General features: G+C 40.0%; 1 protein-coding gene across 1 annotated transcript in view; it reads left to right on the top strand.

Moving 5' to 3' along the window:
• The window catches only part of SFI1 (SFI1 centrin binding protein), a 42,163-nt gene that overhangs the window by 9,798 nt on the left and 13,019 nt on the right, over positions 1–19,346 (top strand). The window contains exons 8-29 of the mRNA XM_072145842.1: positions 937–1,093; positions 2,397–2,558; positions 3,340–3,410; positions 3,484–3,576; positions 4,709–4,806; positions 5,492–5,558; positions 7,523–7,653; positions 8,310–8,391; positions 9,206–9,384; positions 12,427–12,502; positions 13,906–14,001; positions 14,160–14,236; positions 14,320–14,422; positions 14,488–14,584; positions 14,652–14,812; positions 14,997–15,071; positions 15,152–15,226; positions 15,299–15,475; positions 17,009–17,223; positions 17,306–17,416; positions 17,511–17,700; positions 18,356–18,494. Of these exons, the coding sequence (XP_072001943.1) occupies positions 937–1,093; positions 2,397–2,558; positions 3,340–3,410; positions 3,484–3,576; positions 4,709–4,806; positions 5,492–5,558; positions 7,523–7,653; positions 8,310–8,391; positions 9,206–9,384; positions 12,427–12,502; positions 13,906–14,001; positions 14,160–14,236; positions 14,320–14,422; positions 14,488–14,584; positions 14,652–14,812; positions 14,997–15,071; positions 15,152–15,226; positions 15,299–15,475; positions 17,009–17,223; positions 17,306–17,416; positions 17,511–17,700; positions 18,356–18,494 (2,632 nt within the window). The remainder of the gene's footprint in view (positions 1–936; positions 1,094–2,396; positions 2,559–3,339; positions 3,411–3,483; positions 3,577–4,708; positions 4,807–5,491; positions 5,559–7,522; positions 7,654–8,309; positions 8,392–9,205; positions 9,385–12,426; positions 12,503–13,905; positions 14,002–14,159; positions 14,237–14,319; positions 14,423–14,487; positions 14,585–14,651; positions 14,813–14,996; positions 15,072–15,151; positions 15,227–15,298; positions 15,476–17,008; positions 17,224–17,305; positions 17,417–17,510; positions 17,701–18,355; positions 18,495–19,346) is intronic.

The following is a 19,346-nucleotide window of genomic DNA, read 5'->3' as shown; positions in this document are numbered from 1 at the left end:
TAGAGCCATGTCGAATCTTCTCAAACATTTATTTCTTTTGTGATTACTAACATAAGATAAGCTGTTCCTTTGCTCATCTTGTTATTAAGGGTACATTCACACATTCGCATGCCCGCCCATAGCACTGAAGCCCACTCCATAGTAAACAGCACCATACTGCTGCTGGGCTGCTATTGCTGTCGGTGGGGTGGGTATATGGCTGAAAATGTACAGCCGCATATACATGCCCCAGACAGCCTTGTGAATGAGGCCTAACTCTTAGGCTGCGGTCACACGATCCGCTAGGCGTCCGTTCATAACGCGACGCTAGCGCACAGGGGGGCGGTCCTCGGCCCGACCGCACATGTGTTAACAGGGAAACGCATGCGATTGATAAGCCGATCGCATGCGTTTCCCTGTTAACGCATGTGTGACCGCGGCCTTACACGCACCACAATGTTACAGTTGGTCAGGGTGTAGTAGTGCTGTATGGAGAAAGCTCATGGGCTTTAACTACCCTGAGTCTCAGATGCTCCTAGGCCTATAAAAAGTGAAATTGATGTAAATTAAAATATTGGCTTGTCCCACAAATACATTTTATACACGTCCATATACCGAAGTTTGATAATATGGCAACATTTTTATTTGTGCAAAACGTTCACATTTTTAAAAATGTACTTTTTGGAATTTTATTTTTTTTGTTTCGATATTTCAAGATAAATAATTTTAGGGGTTTGTTTCTTGCTGGCCAAGTTGCAGTTTTTTATTTTTACCTTTTTGGGGTTTGTTACTTTTTTTTTCTTTGGTAATTTTTCTTTGGTTGTTCTTAAATACCAAGGCCAAACTTTTATTGTGAAGTTTACAGATGTTTTTCCCTGTCTATATATCGAAGTTTTCTAATTTGACCGTTTTCTAAACCTCTATTGGAAATTGTGGTAACTCAAATGTTTCTTAAAGGCTTGGCTACAATGGAGGGAATTACTTATTCTTTGTGAGGAAAAGAAGGTAAAAGAGAAGAAGGCAATGAGACATCACCGAATGTCCACACTACAGGCAGCTGTACAAGCTTGGCAGCTTTATTTGCATTATCGTCGGCAGAAGAAGCAACAGCATGGTAAGAAATGCTATATTATTAAAGGAAACCTACCATGAAGAATCTGCTATAAGAAGTACACTGCTCCAAAAAAAAAAGAAAAAAAAAGAAAGGAACACTTAATCAACACAATATGACTCCAAGTAAATCAGACTTCTGTGAAATCAAACTGTTCACTTAGGAAGCATCACTGATTTGACAATCAATTTCACAGGCAATTAGCAAGGCACACTCAATCAAGGAGTGGTTCTGCAGGTGAGGACCACAGACCACTTCTACCAATGCTTTCTGGACTCTACAACCCACACAAGTGTTTCAGGTAGTGCAGCTCATCCAGGATGATACATCAATGCGAGCTCTGGTAAGAAAGTTTGCTGTGTCTGTTTGGTAGTGTCCAGAGGCTGGAGGCGCTACCAGGAGACAGGCCAGTACACCAGGAGACATGGAGGGGGGAGGGGTAGGAGGGCAACAACCCAGCTGCAGGACCGCTACCACTACCTCTGCCATTGTGCAAGGAGGAACGGGAGGAACGCTGACAGAGCCCTAAAAAATGACCTACAGCAGACCACAAATATGCATGTGTCTACACAAATGGTTAGAAGCAGACTCTATGAGGAAGGTATGAGGGTCCGACGTTCACAGCCCAACACCATGCAACACGCTTGGCACTTGCTAGAGAACACGAGGATTGGCAAATACACCACTGGCACCATGTGGTCTTCACAGATGAAAGCAGGTTTACACTCAGCACATGTAACAAACATGAAAGAGTCTGGAGACACTATGGAGAGCGATCTGCTCCCTGCAACATCCTTTAGCATACCCGGTTTGGAAGTGGGTCAATAATGGTGTGAGGGTAGCCGCACAGACCTCAATGTGCTCGCCGGAGGTAGCCTGACTGCCATTAGGTACCGAGATGAGATCCTTAGACCCCTGTGCATGCCCTGCTTCTCTTCTCTCATAGTCATTGCGTTTCAGCTTGTCGGCCGCACAGCCAGGACATTCACGTGGCAGCACAGCAGGCTGGCTGAAACGCGATGTCAAGGAGAGAAGAAAACTGACAGAATTCTGTTGTGGAACACCGAAAATAATACCTGTGTTCATAAAAGTAACCAAAATCCAACTATATGCAAATCATCTTTATTATATAAACATAGACATACAATAAAAAAGGCATCACAGATAAAACAAGTATGTGTATGGTAATGATAACATATCACTACTGCACATAAAAAATTCTGTTGTGGACAGATTAATAAATCTCCCCCATTGTCTTTTTCCGATTTATGTATCATGTTAACCGTGTTTTATCCCTAATTTATAGCATTGGCTTTTTCCTTATATCGGGCACAACTGTCTCAGAGATATTTTACCTTGTGGTTCAGTCAATTGGAGAAAGTCAGGAAAATTCAAGAAAAACAGGAATACTGTGAATCTTTGGGACATCGCTTTATTCTTCGAAGGGTTTTCAACCGCTGGAGGCACTGTATCCTTTCTTTTTCCATTCCATGATAGTATACATCACTTCAGATTATAGAATAGAATAACAAATTTATAACGATGAAGTTAACAAGAACATTGTGGAAACAAATTAAAGGGAACCTGCCACCCCCATAAATCTCCAATATGCCCTAAAAAGAACCTTATTCATGGATGTACATGTGTCCAATAGTTGTTTGAATGAATTCTGCATGTGTGCTGAAAAAAATATTTAATTTCCTAGTTTAGTTCTGTGGTCGATGAGATATCCAGTCACAGAAGCAGGGGAGCTCAGTTATCCAGTCAAGCCATACCCCACCTCCTCCAGACCATTGAGCCTCAGACCACCTTCCTCTCCTCGGCTCCACATCACAGAAGCCTTAGTGATTTAGAGCGCACGCGCGAGGCATCTGCTAGTACAGTCCTGGTCGGCTTCATAGAGGGCACTGCGCATGTGCCATTGCGAGTACCGTACATAAAAGTATTTTTCACATGTACAGAATTGTTCCAAGCATCTATTAGATTCATTATCATAATGTTATATCTGTTTTATCAGCAAAACCACTCAGCACAGGGATTAACCAAGATATGATCCTGCATCAGTGTAGCTACAGCAGTCTTGTTTGCTTGATAATGCATCAAATCAAATGTTAGGTTTCCCTTTAATGTGCATTCCCTAGAGTTTTCTGTGTATGTATGACACCATATTATATCACATTTGACAGAGCTTTACAGATTATGGGGTAAATTCATGAAAAATTAGTCGAGTTGCCTTAACTTTTTAACAGACCTTCAGATTTCATCTGAGAAGGCCAATTTTCTGAAAGTGGCTCAGGACCATTACAGATTCCAACTCATGGTATTACTGTCAATAGATGTTTTCTGTATACCATATGTGTCAGATTCCAGATCTATTAATTTTGTTTTTGCAGAAATCTGTCCATTATGCTTTTAAGAAAAATGTGCTACTTGTGCACTCCACACAGCAAAGAAAGCTACAGGCTGCCGACCAGTATCACAGTTCTGTGAGTACCACAAATTCCTTTGAATGACTTCTGAAAATCGGCATTGTACAGTGCAATATTTTCTAGAGGTTTAGCCACTAAACCTAGTGTATATAGTGCAAGTGGTTGTCCAAGATTTATTTTTAATGGCTTATCTTTATGATCATTTGAATGGAGATTGGTGGGGTCTCACAAACCTGAGCTTGTATCAATCAGCTCTTTTCAGTACAGCACACACCTGGTAGAAGTTGGCTCCAAATACTATTCTGTGGCCATTATTTTCGGTTTTAGCATATTTCCCATTCAAATGAAGAGAACTGAGCTTACAGTAGTGCAACAGGTAACAAAGCCATCTGTTTCCAGCTCTGTACGCCCTTACGAAATGCCTTGTAAAGCACTCTTTAGCATGTACATGATGAGGAAACCGCTAATAAAGAGAGTCCGTATAAAGGTCACAAGGTTTCCTTCACCACCACCCCCCCCTCCCTGCCCCCAATATATTTATTCATATATTTTGGCTTCATACTACTGTTTAAACCTCCATTTCTTATCTCCATTAAAAAAGGTAAAGAAAGGAGTTTTAACATATCAATTAAAAATGACATTGACTTCAATGTAAATTTTATGTCATCCGTTATGTACAGTTTGGCATGGCTCCGTTATCAATGTGTTTTTCAGATCGAAAAAAATGACGGTGGCTGTAGTATTTCCCGCTATCTGCATATCGGATACTTGCCAAATTGAAGATAACCAGGCTGCATCTGTATTTGCCTTCCTTTAGATGGAAAGTACAAGAGCAGAACAATATCTGTAGTCTTGTTCTGCTATGCCAAAACTAGGAGTGGATTAAGAAAAGGAGGCCTTGTATCATCCCTAAATGCTTATCATTTTGAACCACACCTGGTTTTGGCTTCTGAACTGCGTAAAACCTTGAACAAGGAAACTCTGCCTCACTTTATAGCTACATACATTATTGTAATGTTATAATCCCATTCATCACAATGGCCAAGCCAGATGTAATTCTCCATAGTACATTTGCTTGATATTTTAATATCTGTTCTCTGAACATCTATCGTATGAAGATTATATAATTCAAGTGCTAACATTAACCCCCAACACAGTTGTTCTTTAAGCGCCTGTGTCTTTTATGTAGTTGCTGTACAGGTTCTGGGCTACTTGGCAGCGTCGCATAGAGCAAAAGGAGGAAGATGAACTTTTAACTCTTACAAATGAAGCTAATCGTCACTACAGGTATTATTAATTTTTTCATTACCATTCATTCCACATATTAAGGGTTCACGTATGTGGTAGGAAAACAAGACTACTGTATATACTCGAATATAATCTATATAATACAATCTTTGTGCTGAAATAGGCCCACTCTGTCCCCGTAGCTAGACATTTTATTTTTGGGAGCGCTCTGCCGGACATAATATTAGAGACTAGTGGCTGCATTTAACACCCTAGGCTTATATTCGAGTCAATACTTTTTCCCAGTTTTCTGTGGTAAAATTGGGTATCACGGCTTATACTGGAGGGTATACCAAACAGAAAACTAGATGCTTGAAGTGGAATAGGTTCTTGCCTGTGAGGGCTTAAGGCTGTGGGTAAAGGTAGAGGTTGTGATCTAGAAGCAGAGCAACAGCATTGTTGTTTGTTGTTGGCTATTCTAATTAGGTGGGTGTTCATAGTTTATTTTAAGGTTGGGTTTACAAATATAAGGGTTGCAAGGGAGAAGTCATGGAGTAAGCTGTGAGAAGAGGATAATCGAGGAGAACAAACAGAAGGTCTTGTGAAGATCTGAAATTCTGTAGGGGAAGGTATTGGGTGATTTAGGTCAGAGATGTAAGGCGGGGAAAGGTTGGGGCAATGTTTCACTGGTCTTTTATCTATAAAATGTACCTATTGACTGCACAAAATCATTTTGCCATTTCAGATCAGTCGTTCTACAGAAGTATTTCAATTTCTGGATACAATACAAGCAGCAACGCAAGATTAAGAAGGTACACTAGGAGTTTTCTTTCGCTGTTGGATAATGGTTGGTTTGATGCAAATATTAAAGAAACCTGTGGCTACATTACATGTTAAAGAGGACTCTCTTGACGTGTCTGTTTTAGCAAATAATTGAGCTCCACATTAATTAATTCTGGAGCATCTTAACTTAACATCTTAAATTGTTGTGGAGTTCCTTAGTAAACCTTTTGTTGTTTTATTAGAAGATGTATCAAGATGTGAGTCCCTAACAGTAATAATTGGACAATATCAGAAGAACCCTTTAACGGGTTTGCCCATGGGAAAAAATTCTCAAATTTTAATGCCATAGTGATGTTTACACGATAAAGATAATTTACACACCGCACTTTACAATTTTGTTCAGTTTTATTGCTGTTTTAGCTCTTATCACTCCATGATGGTCAGTGTAAGATTCCAGAGTGAGGCGGGGACTCTCTAAGCAGACGTTTCATCATTCCTCTGTGCTATGAGATGCTGTGTGCTGACAATGCCGTTAGATTATCAGGGTACAGGTTTATCTATACTTTTATTTAGCTTCTGAACATTTACTAGTATCTGACACCTAGAAAAAGAGAGATGAGACAGATCAGAGATGGTGAGATTCATGAGATGGATATAAAACACAATCACACTCTCAGCTCTGCTACATGCCTCCCTCCCCTGCTTTTAAAGGAAACCTACCACTTCTGAAGGTAGGTATGAGATGCAAACACCGGGCACCAGCTCAGGGTGAGATGGTGCTGGTGCTTAGTTTCGTTAGTGTTAAAACCGCGGTATCGCGGTTTTAACACTTTTTAAACTTTATAGCAGAAACTGCTTCGGCGCTGCGTGCGCACGATCGTGCGCGCGCCTACATAGGAAATGCCGCAGGCGCTGCGCGCGCACGGTAGCGCGCAGCGCCGAAGCAGTTTCTGCTATAAAGTTTAAAAAGTGTTAAAACCGCGTTACCGCGGTTTTAACACTGACGAGACTAAGCACCGGCACCAGCTCACCCTGAGCTGGTGCCCGGTGTTTGCATCTCATACCTACCTTCAGAAGTGGTAGGTTTCCTTTAAAGATCTTTCATTTTTAGCTTGTAGAGTAAGTCTTTGCATGCTGCTTGCCGGCAGGAAGTGTCTGTGTGTGAGCTTCATTTTGTAATGCAGGGGGGAGGGGCAGACTGCATCATGCAGACAGCAGAAGCTATTTATGAGAAGAATCTGCCCTGCCCTACCATAGTCAGAAGATTTACAGTCGGATCCCGGGGCAACCGAAATTGTGTATACCAGGACTTATAGAGACAGGTTGGAATTATATCTGTGAAATGAGTATTTTTGTAAATAACATTGAATTAGAGAATGTATTATTTTGTTATCCTGAGTATATTTAAGAATCTTGTCTTTGTGGGAATACCCCTTTAACATCAATTTGGCCAGCTACCATATATACTCGTGTATAAGCCGAGTTTTTCAGCACAGAAAAGGTGCTGAAAAACCTCACCTCAGCTTATACACGAGTCAATTTAAAAAAATAAACTTACATGCTCACCCTACGATGCTCGGCGCGGCTCCTCTTCTGTCTCCTCTATGCTGTAGCTGGTGTAGACGCGTCTCTGCCCGTTACAGCATCTAGAAGAAAGAAGACTAGCATCGGAGGGTGAGTATGAAAGTTTTTTTTTTTTTTTTTTAACGTGCTTGCCAAACTGCGGGCTGGCTGTATACTACTGGAAGGCTGTGACCAATGCAGTTTTTGGTGGTAAAATTAGGGGTCTTGGTTTATACTCGAATATATACGGTACTCATAATTTACAAAGGAAAAGCACAACACTTTGAATTCTTCCTGGAATGGTTGTGGAGCGTCTTTTCATAAGACAGTTTCCTAAAAAAAAAAGTCAGCAGAGGTGACTCGTCTTTACCGAAATTAAGTTTCTTTTCCCATGTTTCATTTTTCTGTATTAATGTTGTGATCCTCATAGGTGCTTGCTGCCGCTTCAGACAGCCATTATGTTATGTGCCTTTTACCTCAAAGCTTTCAGAAATGGAGGAAACAAACTTGTTTAAAGCAGAAGTGCAGGGAAATGGAATATCAAGCCTCAAAATTTTTCAGGTTTGTCTTAAGTGATCCATCTATATAGAAACTTAATGCCAGTTCACTATTTTTGTCCTGTGATATATGTCTACATAGTCTACATATTGTTTAAAAATGTGATTTAGAAATGTATCCCATTACGCTAAGTAAGGAATACAGGCAGTCCCCGGGTTACATACAAGATAGGTTCTGTAGGTTTGTTCTTAAATTGAATTTGTATGTAAGTCGGAACTGTATATTTTACCATTGTAATCCCAGACAGAACTTTTTTGCTCTATCTGACAATTGGATTTTAAAATTGTTGGGTTGTCATAAGAATCAGGATTAACAATAAATCTTCATTACAGACACCTGTGATAACTGTCATAGCTGTTTATTGTAGCCTAGGACTAAAGTACAATAAATTACCAATATCCAGTGGTCCGTTTGTAACTAGGGGTCGTATGTAAGTCGAGTGTTCTTAAGTAGGGGACCGCCTGTATACAAATATGTTTAGGGGGGAGATTAAAAAAATCTTGGAAAATGTATTTGCTTGATATATAGATAGATTTATTTATTTTAATATTTTTTTTTAATTAGAAAAATTTCCATCAATTAAGTTCTACTTTGTGGAAAATGCTATAAATTCTTTAGAAAGTAGAGCACGAATTCATTTGCTTTTGTCTGCTTATTAGTTTTTGTGTACAGAGAAGAGTGCTTTCTACTTGGATCACCAGACTGCAACAACAAAAGGAAACCCGTTTAGCAGAAAGGATGGTGAGTACAGCATATGTCTGGAGGCAAATCTCCTTTGTCATAATCTAATCTAAGTTAGAACACAAAGCATGCCAATGTGCGGGTGCATTAACATGTTATGTTTGTGCAAATGTCAATGTTAATTTTAACATAATGCAAATGTGGTGTAAACATAATTTTGTTTACAATGTGTTGAAAAACACAATGGACCAGATCTATTAAACTGGCTGCACCAGTTTTCCGTCCTACTTTATTCATAAAAGAACGTCTTTTGAGTTTGCACATGTATTTATAAAGTGTCTGCACCAGTTTTGTGTATTCACTGCAATGTGTTGACAAGACAGAAAAATGTGCACCTAAAGCGTGTTCGTGCTTAGTCTGTGACTCGACAGAATTATGTCACGCTGTGATGGTGAACACTTCCCGAGCAGTGCAGGGTGCGCCAGATAATTGAAGACCATGCCCCATTATTCAATAATCCGCTGCACCGTGCGACATTCATGAGGCATACTGCACTTTGCCAGAGCTTGCCTCACTATTGATAAATCTGGGCCATTGTGTGAATGTAGCTTTACAAAAATGTAATTATTTGACACTATTGTCATTACTGTTCTGTAGATTGAGCTCCTTTTGATTGAGGTTTTTATTTTAACCTGTTGACTGAGGAATGTCTCACAGTGGGTAATGGGCTCTCATTTGGGGATGGGTAGGGTTAAACTTGAAGTGATGGTCAGAATCAGGATTTTTGCCAGGTGCATTGTAATTTATTTGTTCAGAGGTGAACATTGAAGCACATGCTTGTTTTGGTTATAACACGTTCTACCTGTGATTCTAGGCTATTCTGCACTGTGACTCCAGGTTGATGGAGCAGTACTGGTGTGCATGGAAAGGTCGTCTGGCAGAACTTCAGACAGAGCGGGAGACAATTATATTTGCTTCGCAACACTACTGCACGAGGCAGCTCTACCTTGCATTCCACATATGGAGGGAACATGTTGAAAATATAAAAGCTGAGTAAGAAGATATTAGTTAACTACTAGATCATTTAATAGTTTGTTCTGGCCCAAATAAATAAGTGAGGGTAAACATACTGTAAGCTTGCTAAGCTTACTTTTCTATCCATATGTCTGTTGGTACACACTGGCCGCCTTAAAATGTAATGGTGGGAAATGTTAGTTTGTTCACAGAAAGCCTATGCTGCCTTTTCATACAGCTGATGGCATATAAGTATATTCCTATTACCGCAGAATGCAAAAGAGGCTTAAACTTCTCTTCACTGCAGTAGTGCAGCTAGGGGAAATGTAGATAGGGACCTGTAGATCCATTCATTCTAGCAATTAATTTTGATTTATCATAAAGAGCATAAAATGAGAGAGAGTGCAACACAAATATATTTTAACCCCTACGGGACACAGCATCTTTTGGCCTAAAGGACGCGGCCCCATTTTTCAAATCTGGCCTGTGTCACTATAAGTGGTTATAGCTTTGGAACGCTGTGAGATATCCAGGGGATTTTGAGATTGTTTTCTCGTGACACATTGTACTTCAAATTAGTTTAAAAATTTGGATGAAATCTTTTGCGTTTAGTTATGAAAAAAAACAAAATTTGGCAAAAATGTTGAAAAATTCTTTATTTTCAACGTTCTAAATTCTCTACTTTTGATTCAGAAAGTCATAGCACCCAAATAAATTCATAACTTACATTTCCCAAATGTCTGCTTTATGTTGGCATGGTTTTTTCAGATTCCACATATTTTACTAGAATGTTATGAAGCTCAGAATTTGGGAGCCATTTTTCACATTTTTTGTAAAATCGCCAAAACCTGTATTTAGATGGACCTGCACAGTTTCTAATTGACACTGAGAGGCCTAAATAATAGCGAGACTCGTAAATTACCCCATTGTGGAAACTACACCCCTCAACGTATGAAAAACCACTTTTAAGAAGTTTGTTAACCCTTTACGTGTTTTATAGGGGTTAAAACAAAATGGAGGTGGAGTCTGCAAATTGTAATATTTTTTCACAATACACTCATTTTGGGTGGAAAATTAAACATTTGTAATGGATAAAATGAAAAAAGGCTCCACAAAGTTTGATACGCAATTTCTCCCGAGTACACCGATACCCTACATGTGGTGGTAACCTGCTGTATGGGCGCACGGCCGGGCATAGAAGGGAAGGAGGCGCCATCCGGAGCAGATTTGCTGTCACATTGTACAGGCTATAATTTTTTTCTTTTTTTTAATGAGGACCTATAGGGGCTTATTTCTTTTGCCACATGAGATGCACTTTTCTAATACATAATTTTGGGGCATCTATAGCTAATTGGTGAGATTTAATTAACTCTTTGTTGGTGGAGGAAATGAAAATCATCAATTTTTAGGAAAATTTTTATGTGTTTTTTTTTTGGCCGTTAACCATACCATGAAAATAGTATATTATTTTTATTCTTTGGGTCGCCACGTTTATGAAAATACTTCATTTATATATTTTTTTTTATTTTTTCCCATTTTTACTGAATAAAAAGTAATTTGGCAAAATTGTTGTTAATTTTAGCATCACCGACTTACATATGCATAACTTTTTTATTTTTCACCTCAAAAATCTGTTTAAGGGCTTATTTTTTGCAAGAATGATAGCTCTTTTTAGTGGTCTTATTTTAGATTGCGTAACTTTTTAAAATCACTTTTTTAGAGCATTTTTAAAGGGCATTAATAAAAAATCATCTTTATCAGAGAGAGTTTTTTTAGGTTGTTTTTTACGGGGTTCACTTTGCGGATCTAATAACGATTCTGTTTTATTATACAGATTGTTACGGACGCAGGGATACCAAATATGTGGGGGTTTTGTGTATTTTATTCAATTGTACTGAATAAAAACTAATTTGGAGAAAATCTTATTCATTTTAGCATCACCATCTTTTTATATGCATAACTTTTTTATTTTTTGGCAGATAAATCTTGTTAGGGGCTTATTTTTTGCGAGAACAGTTGTTCTTTTTAGTGGGCTTATTTTGGAGTGCATAACATTTTTTAAATCACTTTTTAGAGCATTTTTTATAGGGTATTAATTAAAAATTATCTTTTTTCGGAACGTTTTTTGCGTTTTTTTCCTCCGGCGTTTACCGTGCGGGTCCAGTAACAATTCTGTTTTATTATGCAGATTGTTACGGACGCGGCAATACCAAATATGCGGGGTTTTTTTGTGTTTTTATGTTTTTTATACTTTATTAAGTTTTTTTATGGGAAAGTGACATTTTAGGGGCTTATATTTTTATGTATTAATTTTTTATTTATTATAATGTGTAGTGTTAACTGTTTTTGCATATTTTTACTTATACATACTTGAACTTAAACCAGTGATGCTCTGATCACTGGTTTAAGTTCAATACACTGCTCTACAATACTATTTTATTGTAGAGCAGTGTAAACTGTCTGAGCAAGCTTGCGCATGCTCAGACAGTTTACAGCCAGACCCGGAAGGGGTCTGGCTGCCATGGAGACCGGGCAGCTCCGGGGCACATGCCAGTCCTCGGAGCTGCCCGGCAGAGGATCGGATCCCCCGGTAAGCGGCACGGGGGATCCGATCCACAGCGCTTACACCCTTACACGCCGCGGTCATGTTTGACCGCGGCGTGTAAGGGGTTAACACCCGCGATCGGAGCCGGCTCCGATCGCGGGTGTTAGCGCAGGCTGTCAGCTGTACTAGACAGCTGACAGCCGCTGCTTCTGGTACCGGCTCCGTTCGTGAGCCGGTGCCAGAAGCAGGACGTTATAGAACGTCCCCGTGCGCTAAGCATCTAGCCCCGGGGACGTACTATAACGTCCTGGTGCGCCTAGGGGTTAAACATGCTCAGAAAGGTTTGAAATATTTCACAAACAAGCCGTTACAGCTTTTCTCAGTGGACACAAGTAGTCCATTGAATTACTGTGTCATATAGCAAGAAACCTTTGTCCCAAATGACAGATGGTAAGGCATCAGCTTGCCTCACATTCAATTTACTATTTCTAATGACTGTATTAATTACCAAAATTGTATCCTTCATTCTTTGTCAGGCAATTCAAAGCAGGATTGGCTTCATGTCATTACCAGCAACTCTGTAAAAGGAATGTTTGGAGTCGGTGGAGACTGGTAAGAAATATGTTAAAGTATATCCCTTTAAAAATACTTTAAATTGATATTCCCATATTCAAAAATGCAGAAATAAATGTTTTTAAACCATTCATGAAACCATGATTTACATTTAAATTATATACTCGAGGATAAGCCTAGTTTTTCAGCACAAAAAAAGTGCAGAAACCCCAAACTCGGCTTATACTCGAGTAAAAAAAAATATATATATAAAAACTCACCTTTCTGGCTTCCCCCACTGCTGGCTATATACTGGGGCAGGGGGCTGGCAGGCTATATACTGTGGGCAGGTGCTGGTTATATACTATGGGGCAGGCTCCTGTAGGCTATATACTGGGGAGGCTGTGATCAATACATTTCTCACCCTTGGCTTATACTCAAGTCAATAGGTTTTCCCAGTTTTTTGTGGTAAAATTAGGGGCCTCTGCTTATACTTGGGTCGGCTTATACTCGAGTATATACGGTAAATACATTTGAATCTAAAGAGCTCTCAATAATCAAATTTATTGCAATAGTAATAATAAAAAAAAAATCTTGCCCTCTATTGAATATTTAAAATTGCTGGACTAATTTTATCAAACCACACTATTGGCTTTGTACCTTTTATATAATATTAGTCCAGATAGTGGGAAAGAGAGGATAAGCTGGCTTTTCATTTGAATGCATATAGATTTCTGACCCTGTGACAGATGTGCTGTAGAATAAATTTTGGCCCATCTGAAAAGCCTGCTTTTAGGTACATATTGTCTAGTTTTACCCAGCTTTGTAGGAAACCTACCTCAAAATCAAGCATTATAAATCAGGGAGACTTATTCATAGTCGCCGGCACTGTGACCGTGGTAATCTTCTTATATTTGCAATCCATGGCCCCTTCTTTATAAAATCAAATTGTAAAATAATGTTAATGATCCTAAAGGGCTGTGGGGTGTGGGGGGGGGGGGGCACAAGAGCCCCTCTGTGGTGCAGACATACAGTTTTGCAGGCACTTCCTCGCACTTCCTCGCCCTCCCACCATGTGCTGAAACTTCCTCTGCTGCAGTGAGATTACAGAGATTGGCAGAGGGAGGTGCTGAAAAAGCAGGTGGGAAGGGTGGGGGACTGTAACAGCCTGTGAAGCCAGAGCACTGAGGGGCTATGGTAACCCTCCCCCCCAACATTAGCATAATCTTACATTGATTTTAGAAGGAAGTGAAGGAGTAAGTGCCCCTGGTATATCATGCTCCTTTTTGAGAGTAGATTTACTTTAAGGTTCAATACATTAAGGTAATTTAAAACCACCTATTAGAGCAGACAAATATTTTTGATTGTGACTTGCATAATGAAAAATAGTACAGAACTGTATGAAATTACTATTACAATGGTTGACAATTACAGTATAGTAAAAATGTCTTTTCTGGGTGCAGTTTGTAGTTAACAGACAACACAAACGGCAGATGCTTCTCTGTGCAGATGGACACCATCAGCTGCGGCTGCTCAGAAGAGCCCTAGACGCATGGAAGGTCTGTAGACTTTATATGCTTTCATTGTTGCCTTTTTTTTTTTTTTTTAAATAAAACCTGTATGTATGTATGTATGTATGTATGTATGTGTGTGTAAATATGTGATATTGTGGGTGATTTTTATGGTTATGTGCTATACAACTTCTTCTTGGTTTTAGTGTTATCATGGGAATATCCAGAGTGTTTTGCAAGCAGTGGCCAGAAAAGAAGTGCAACACAAAAAACAAATCCTTCAGTAAGTACCGTCACTTCTGAAGGGCCTTTTAAATTAGCAGATGTTTTTGTGGATGCAAAATATGAATGTGTTTGTCTGTTTAGAGATGCGCTTAACACGTGGAAGAATCAAACAGCTGCTCAAATTGGGGAAAGAATACACACAGACATTGCTGACCATCACTATAGAAAGAGGATACTGAAAAAGGTATATTTACCCTAAGATCCAAGCCTGTTGGTTGGATCCGTTTCACTGATCCTTTTATTTTCTAGAATTTGCCATCATGGAGACAAGCTGCATATATTCAGGCATGTAATCGAGAACAAACCTCCACAGAAGTAGAAGTTGCAGTTGGACGATTGCAGAAAGGTAAATAAGGAACAGCCCCTTATGTAGTCATACTTTGATTCAGTTATTTACTACCCATATATTTCAGGTAAACTCTGCCGCATCTTTTTGTACTGGAGAGAACACACTCAAACTATGAAGCAAGAACGACTGAAGATGGAGATTGCTGCAGGGCATCATGCAAGGCGATTATTGAAGATTTGTGTCACAGAGTGGAAAGTGTATCATACTTTATGTTTAAGAAAAATGGTGAGTGGTAAAAAGACTAGATAAAATTGTTGAGGCATTGTTCAATCATTCAACACTTGATAATTCATAATGTTCACAATTGCCCATGGATTAGTCCAATTGACTTTTAAGCTCAATTACATTGTGATGGTGTACAATTGGTGATGCAATTAAAAAATAAATAATAATTTTGTTCTTTCCACAGCTTCTTCAGCGACAGCAGATGGTCCTTTATGGACGCCGGTTATGTTTGTATCATCTGAGGAGATGGAAGCAATCGGTAAAGTGCATTGATAGAAATCTTTATGTGTACAATCTTTTCTCTAAAATGTGTCTAATACTTGCACTTTTATACCACAGCTGCTGGAAAAAAGGCAGCAGGATAAACAGACGGTACAAGCTCTGTGGCACTGGTCTATCAATCTGCAGGGGAAGGTATTTTCCTATTCCAAAATAAAATGAAATAAAAAACATATTTCTTGTTCATTAATAGTATTACTCTTTTAGGTATTTGACTGTTGGTTGGCATATGTTCATGAGCGTCATAGAAAGAAACAGAGAATTGCTAAGGCAGTGGAAGTATATCGAACTGATCTCCTGCGAGATGGAGTCTCAAGAATTTTGCAGTTCATGTCTGGAATGAAGCATTTCAGATGTCAGCTGTCTACCCAAAATCTGCTGAAGGCAAGTACAAATCCTGAAGTGACACAGTACTTTTCATATAAAGGTCTTTGTAAATTGCAGCTTAAAGCGTTGTCACAACAACGTTGCCTGTTATCTTAATGTTAAGCAATTTTCTTGCTATTCTCTTCAGTTTAGCCTAGTCCTGCAATAGCTGTCCTCTGGCTGTGCTGACTATCCCAGTGAGACCGCACTGGGTTTACAATAAATTCTACGGGTTCTAACTGCTTGAGGGGAGGGATGGCCGCTCCCTGTACACTCTGGAAGGAGGATGAGGTCATGTGATGCTTTCTGTGTTATGCTAGCAGAAGAGCTGAGTATGTGCAGATATGTGGATGAAGAAGTCTCCTGCAAAGAATTCTGCTATACGAAGGCTAAACAGTTCCCCATCAGTCCCTCCATCCCAGTATATGATTCTGCAGAAACTTCTGTCTCTCTCTATACCTCAAGCTGTGTCATACAATCCCCTGTAGCCCCTCTCCCACCTTCTGCTCTCCAAACTATTGCTACAGGGCAGGGTGTGTGAGTGTATCAAATGCTCTGTGCTATCAGGTCTGTGTCTTCCCTCCTTTGCTCTGCACTAGATCTCTGTACCAGCAGTAACAATGATCCTGGTTCCTAATTGGATGAGCGGTTTGTGCACGTTCATGTGAATGCTCCGATTACTCTTGCCTCACTGCATTTAGCTGATGTCACAACCAGGAAGTCCCATCCACTTTAGGAAAAGCTGAGAGGATATTACTAATCTACTAGCCCTATATCTCGGGATAGGAAGAAGTTAGAAGCATGAAATGGGTACAGTTTGAATTGTTGTCAAAGGCCCTCTCCAGCTGTCAAGTAACTTTACGGATACGCTTTAAACATGTGTAAAAAGCCTTGCCCCCCAATCCCTCTCCACCACCAATGATGTCTTGCCTGCCATCATCTAGTGCTCTCTGTTGCCTGCCTCAGGCATAAGCAATCCAGATCGTCTTGTGTTTCTGCCGTAGGACGTTCTTGGGGCTAGGCTGTCCACAGCTATCTGCGCCATCCGTATCCTAAGCTAAGGACTGGGACATGCTATTCTTTACTCTTTTCTCATTTGTAGTTCTTCCTCTAAGATACTGCGACCAGTCACCTATCTGTCTCTGCATGTGCTGAGAATATACTTGGTGGCCCAATGAGGGATGATAAAGGTGATACTGGAGAATAAATTGTTAAAAAGTGGCCAACCCCTTTAATAATGTATACATACTTGAGCTTTCTCAGTCACTTTTCAATAGGTATATTTTTTAACTTCACATATATACATCATTTAGCAATGGAGTGCATTGCTATTTTATTTTAAAAGTTTTTAACACTTTTCACTCGGATGGCAATATTTTTAATAGCATTTACCATTTTTGTTTTGGTAAATTTGATTTATTTTACAATAAATAATGTTAATTTTTATAGCCCTCATATAACACAAATTGTGAATATTTTTGTAGAAACGTAGATAAAATGCATACTTGTTAACTTAATGCCCATAGAAACAGGATCTTTGTTTTCAACTAGGAGGTGCACATACAGAATGTGACTGTACGTCGATTTGCTATGATTTGGAAGGAGAAAGTTTTCAAGAAGCGCCCACAAAATCTTCCACAGAAGAAAGTGACCTTTCAGTTGCCAGTTACTCATGTCCAAGCCCAGGAAGACTTAGTTGTTGAATCTGTTACTGACAAGTTTGTCGCTACAACCTTTACTGGTGGCGAACCCACCTTAAGCACAGTGTAAGACTTGGTTAGACAAATGGCTACAGTTTCTAAATTCGTTTTTGTACAAGATTGGTACTGATTTATGTTCTGCTTCTAGACATGCCACACGCCGAGACCGTCTTAAACCTCGGACTCCAGATTTTTTGCTACAATCCTTGGAAAGAGAAGGTCTCCTTGAAGCAGTTGTTGCCGAAGCAGAAAGTAAAATGTGAGACGCAGCAGAGTAATTGATTCCTTTTCTGATATTTTTCATTTTCATGTAAATGTCTAGTAATAATACAAATGCTTTATCTTCTATACAGTGATTCCAGCACAAGAAACAATACAGAAAAACACACTTCCTGTATGAATAGTTTACCTGAATTGGAAATCAACCCCAATGTTGCGGCTAATGTAGCCTCTGAATACACTAGTTTGCACCAGGGACCTTCACCTGCAACATTTCTACGTTCTTCTTGGTTTATGCAAGGGCTTGAGAAGCAAGAAGATGCTGTACGTAGAATGCTATGTACTAAGACAATATAAAGTTCATTATATATTGTTAGGATATGCTGTCACTTAAACCTCCACTGATCCTGAGAATAAAGAGGCCACAGCACTGTTTCATTACTACATTCCCTTCTAAATTACTCCGCTGCAGGTGGTGTCTGCTTTGCGTTATGAAGCACTACGCAGAGGCTCATCCTGCAATCAAATGTTGATTGCCTTGAAAGCAATGTTTCCTCAACCTGTGACCTCAGCCTTTCCATTGCCTTTCAGGGCGCTGTCACACGTTGCGTTTGCAGACGCAGACCAAACCGCGCCCACCGGGTGGTCCGCGGTCCAATCGCATCGGCGTTTCTCTATGTTTCTATTGAAAACGCCGATGCGATTGGACCGCGGACCGCCCGGTGGGCGCGGTTTGGTCTGCGTTTGCAAACGCAACGTGTGACAGCGCCCTCAGAATGCTACACAATTACCGCATGTGAATGCAGCCTCAATGTTTAGGGAAAAAAAAGTGATGCAGCTCAATGGCCCCTGTGGTGAAACCAAACAATTATGGCATGTCCTAGCAATATGCATTTAACTTTATATGATAATGAAAAAAGCTACTTTATTAATATACTGAACTTTTGTCTGATATTTTATTTTTCTCCTTATTCAATAGAAAACTCGTAACTCTCATCCAGCAGATCTCCAATGTTCACACTATTCCGGCTCTAAACAGTTTTCCGATTATTCCAGTCGGCTGCTGTCGCCAATTGACTTTTTACAGGGCACTAGAGTACTGAACCCTCCCCCTGCAGGTAAATAGAAATTAAGGATTGGTTCGATATCAAACGGCAGATAAAACATTAGTTCACAGCAAACTAAATATAATGTTCCTTGAGAAGTAAGCTCATGTATAGAGAAACCTGCCATTTGACATGCTTGAAGGTTTTTGGCACAAATACCAAAGTTTATCACTGTAAATACAATCTTCCTAATAGCTGTACAGTTACTGTACTTACAATGATACTTTGGTCATATTAAATTTTCAGATCACTTCAGTTGATGTCCTGTATGCTCCCCTCATTCCTTAAGGCCACTCCCATGACACTGTTTGGAGGGGTGTGAGGCTGTCCTTTTGAATATAGAGAGGAGGCATGAAAACAGCACTAAGTGCAGGTCACCGCAGGACATCATGCCCTATATACCCGAGTATAAGCCAAGGTACCAAATTTTAACACAAACTGGGAAAACCTATTGACTCGAGTATATGGGAAATGCATTGCTCATTGCCTCCCCAGTATAGCCCGCCTGCCTGCCCCCTCCCTCCAGTAAATAGCCTGCCAGCTTACTGTAGCATATAGCCTGCCTGCCCCACTGTAGTTAAGAACCCCCCCCCCCCAGTTACTCTTCTTTCTTAGGATCCTTTGCGAGTCCTTCGCTCTTCTTCGGCTCCTCTTCGCACTTCAGGTCTTCGCGCTCGGCTGGCACACACAATGACGTCAGCCGTTTGCTGACGTTGTTGTTTGCGAGCCACTGTCATCGCGAGGAGACCCAAAGAGGAGCAGAACGAGACAAAGAGGCACTGGGGCGTTGGGGGGTGTCGGAAAGTTGAGTATAGGGTTCATTTTTTTTCTTTATAGACTCAAGTATAAGCAGAGTTAGCGTTT

The sequence above is a fragment of the Engystomops pustulosus genome, chromosome 1, assembly GCF_040894005.1.
Source record: "Engystomops pustulosus chromosome 1, aEngPut4.maternal, whole genome shotgun sequence".
Taxonomy (NCBI): Eukaryota; Metazoa; Chordata; class Amphibia; order Anura; family Leptodactylidae; genus Engystomops; species Engystomops pustulosus.
This window is presented reverse-complemented; position numbering and strand designations above follow the sequence as displayed.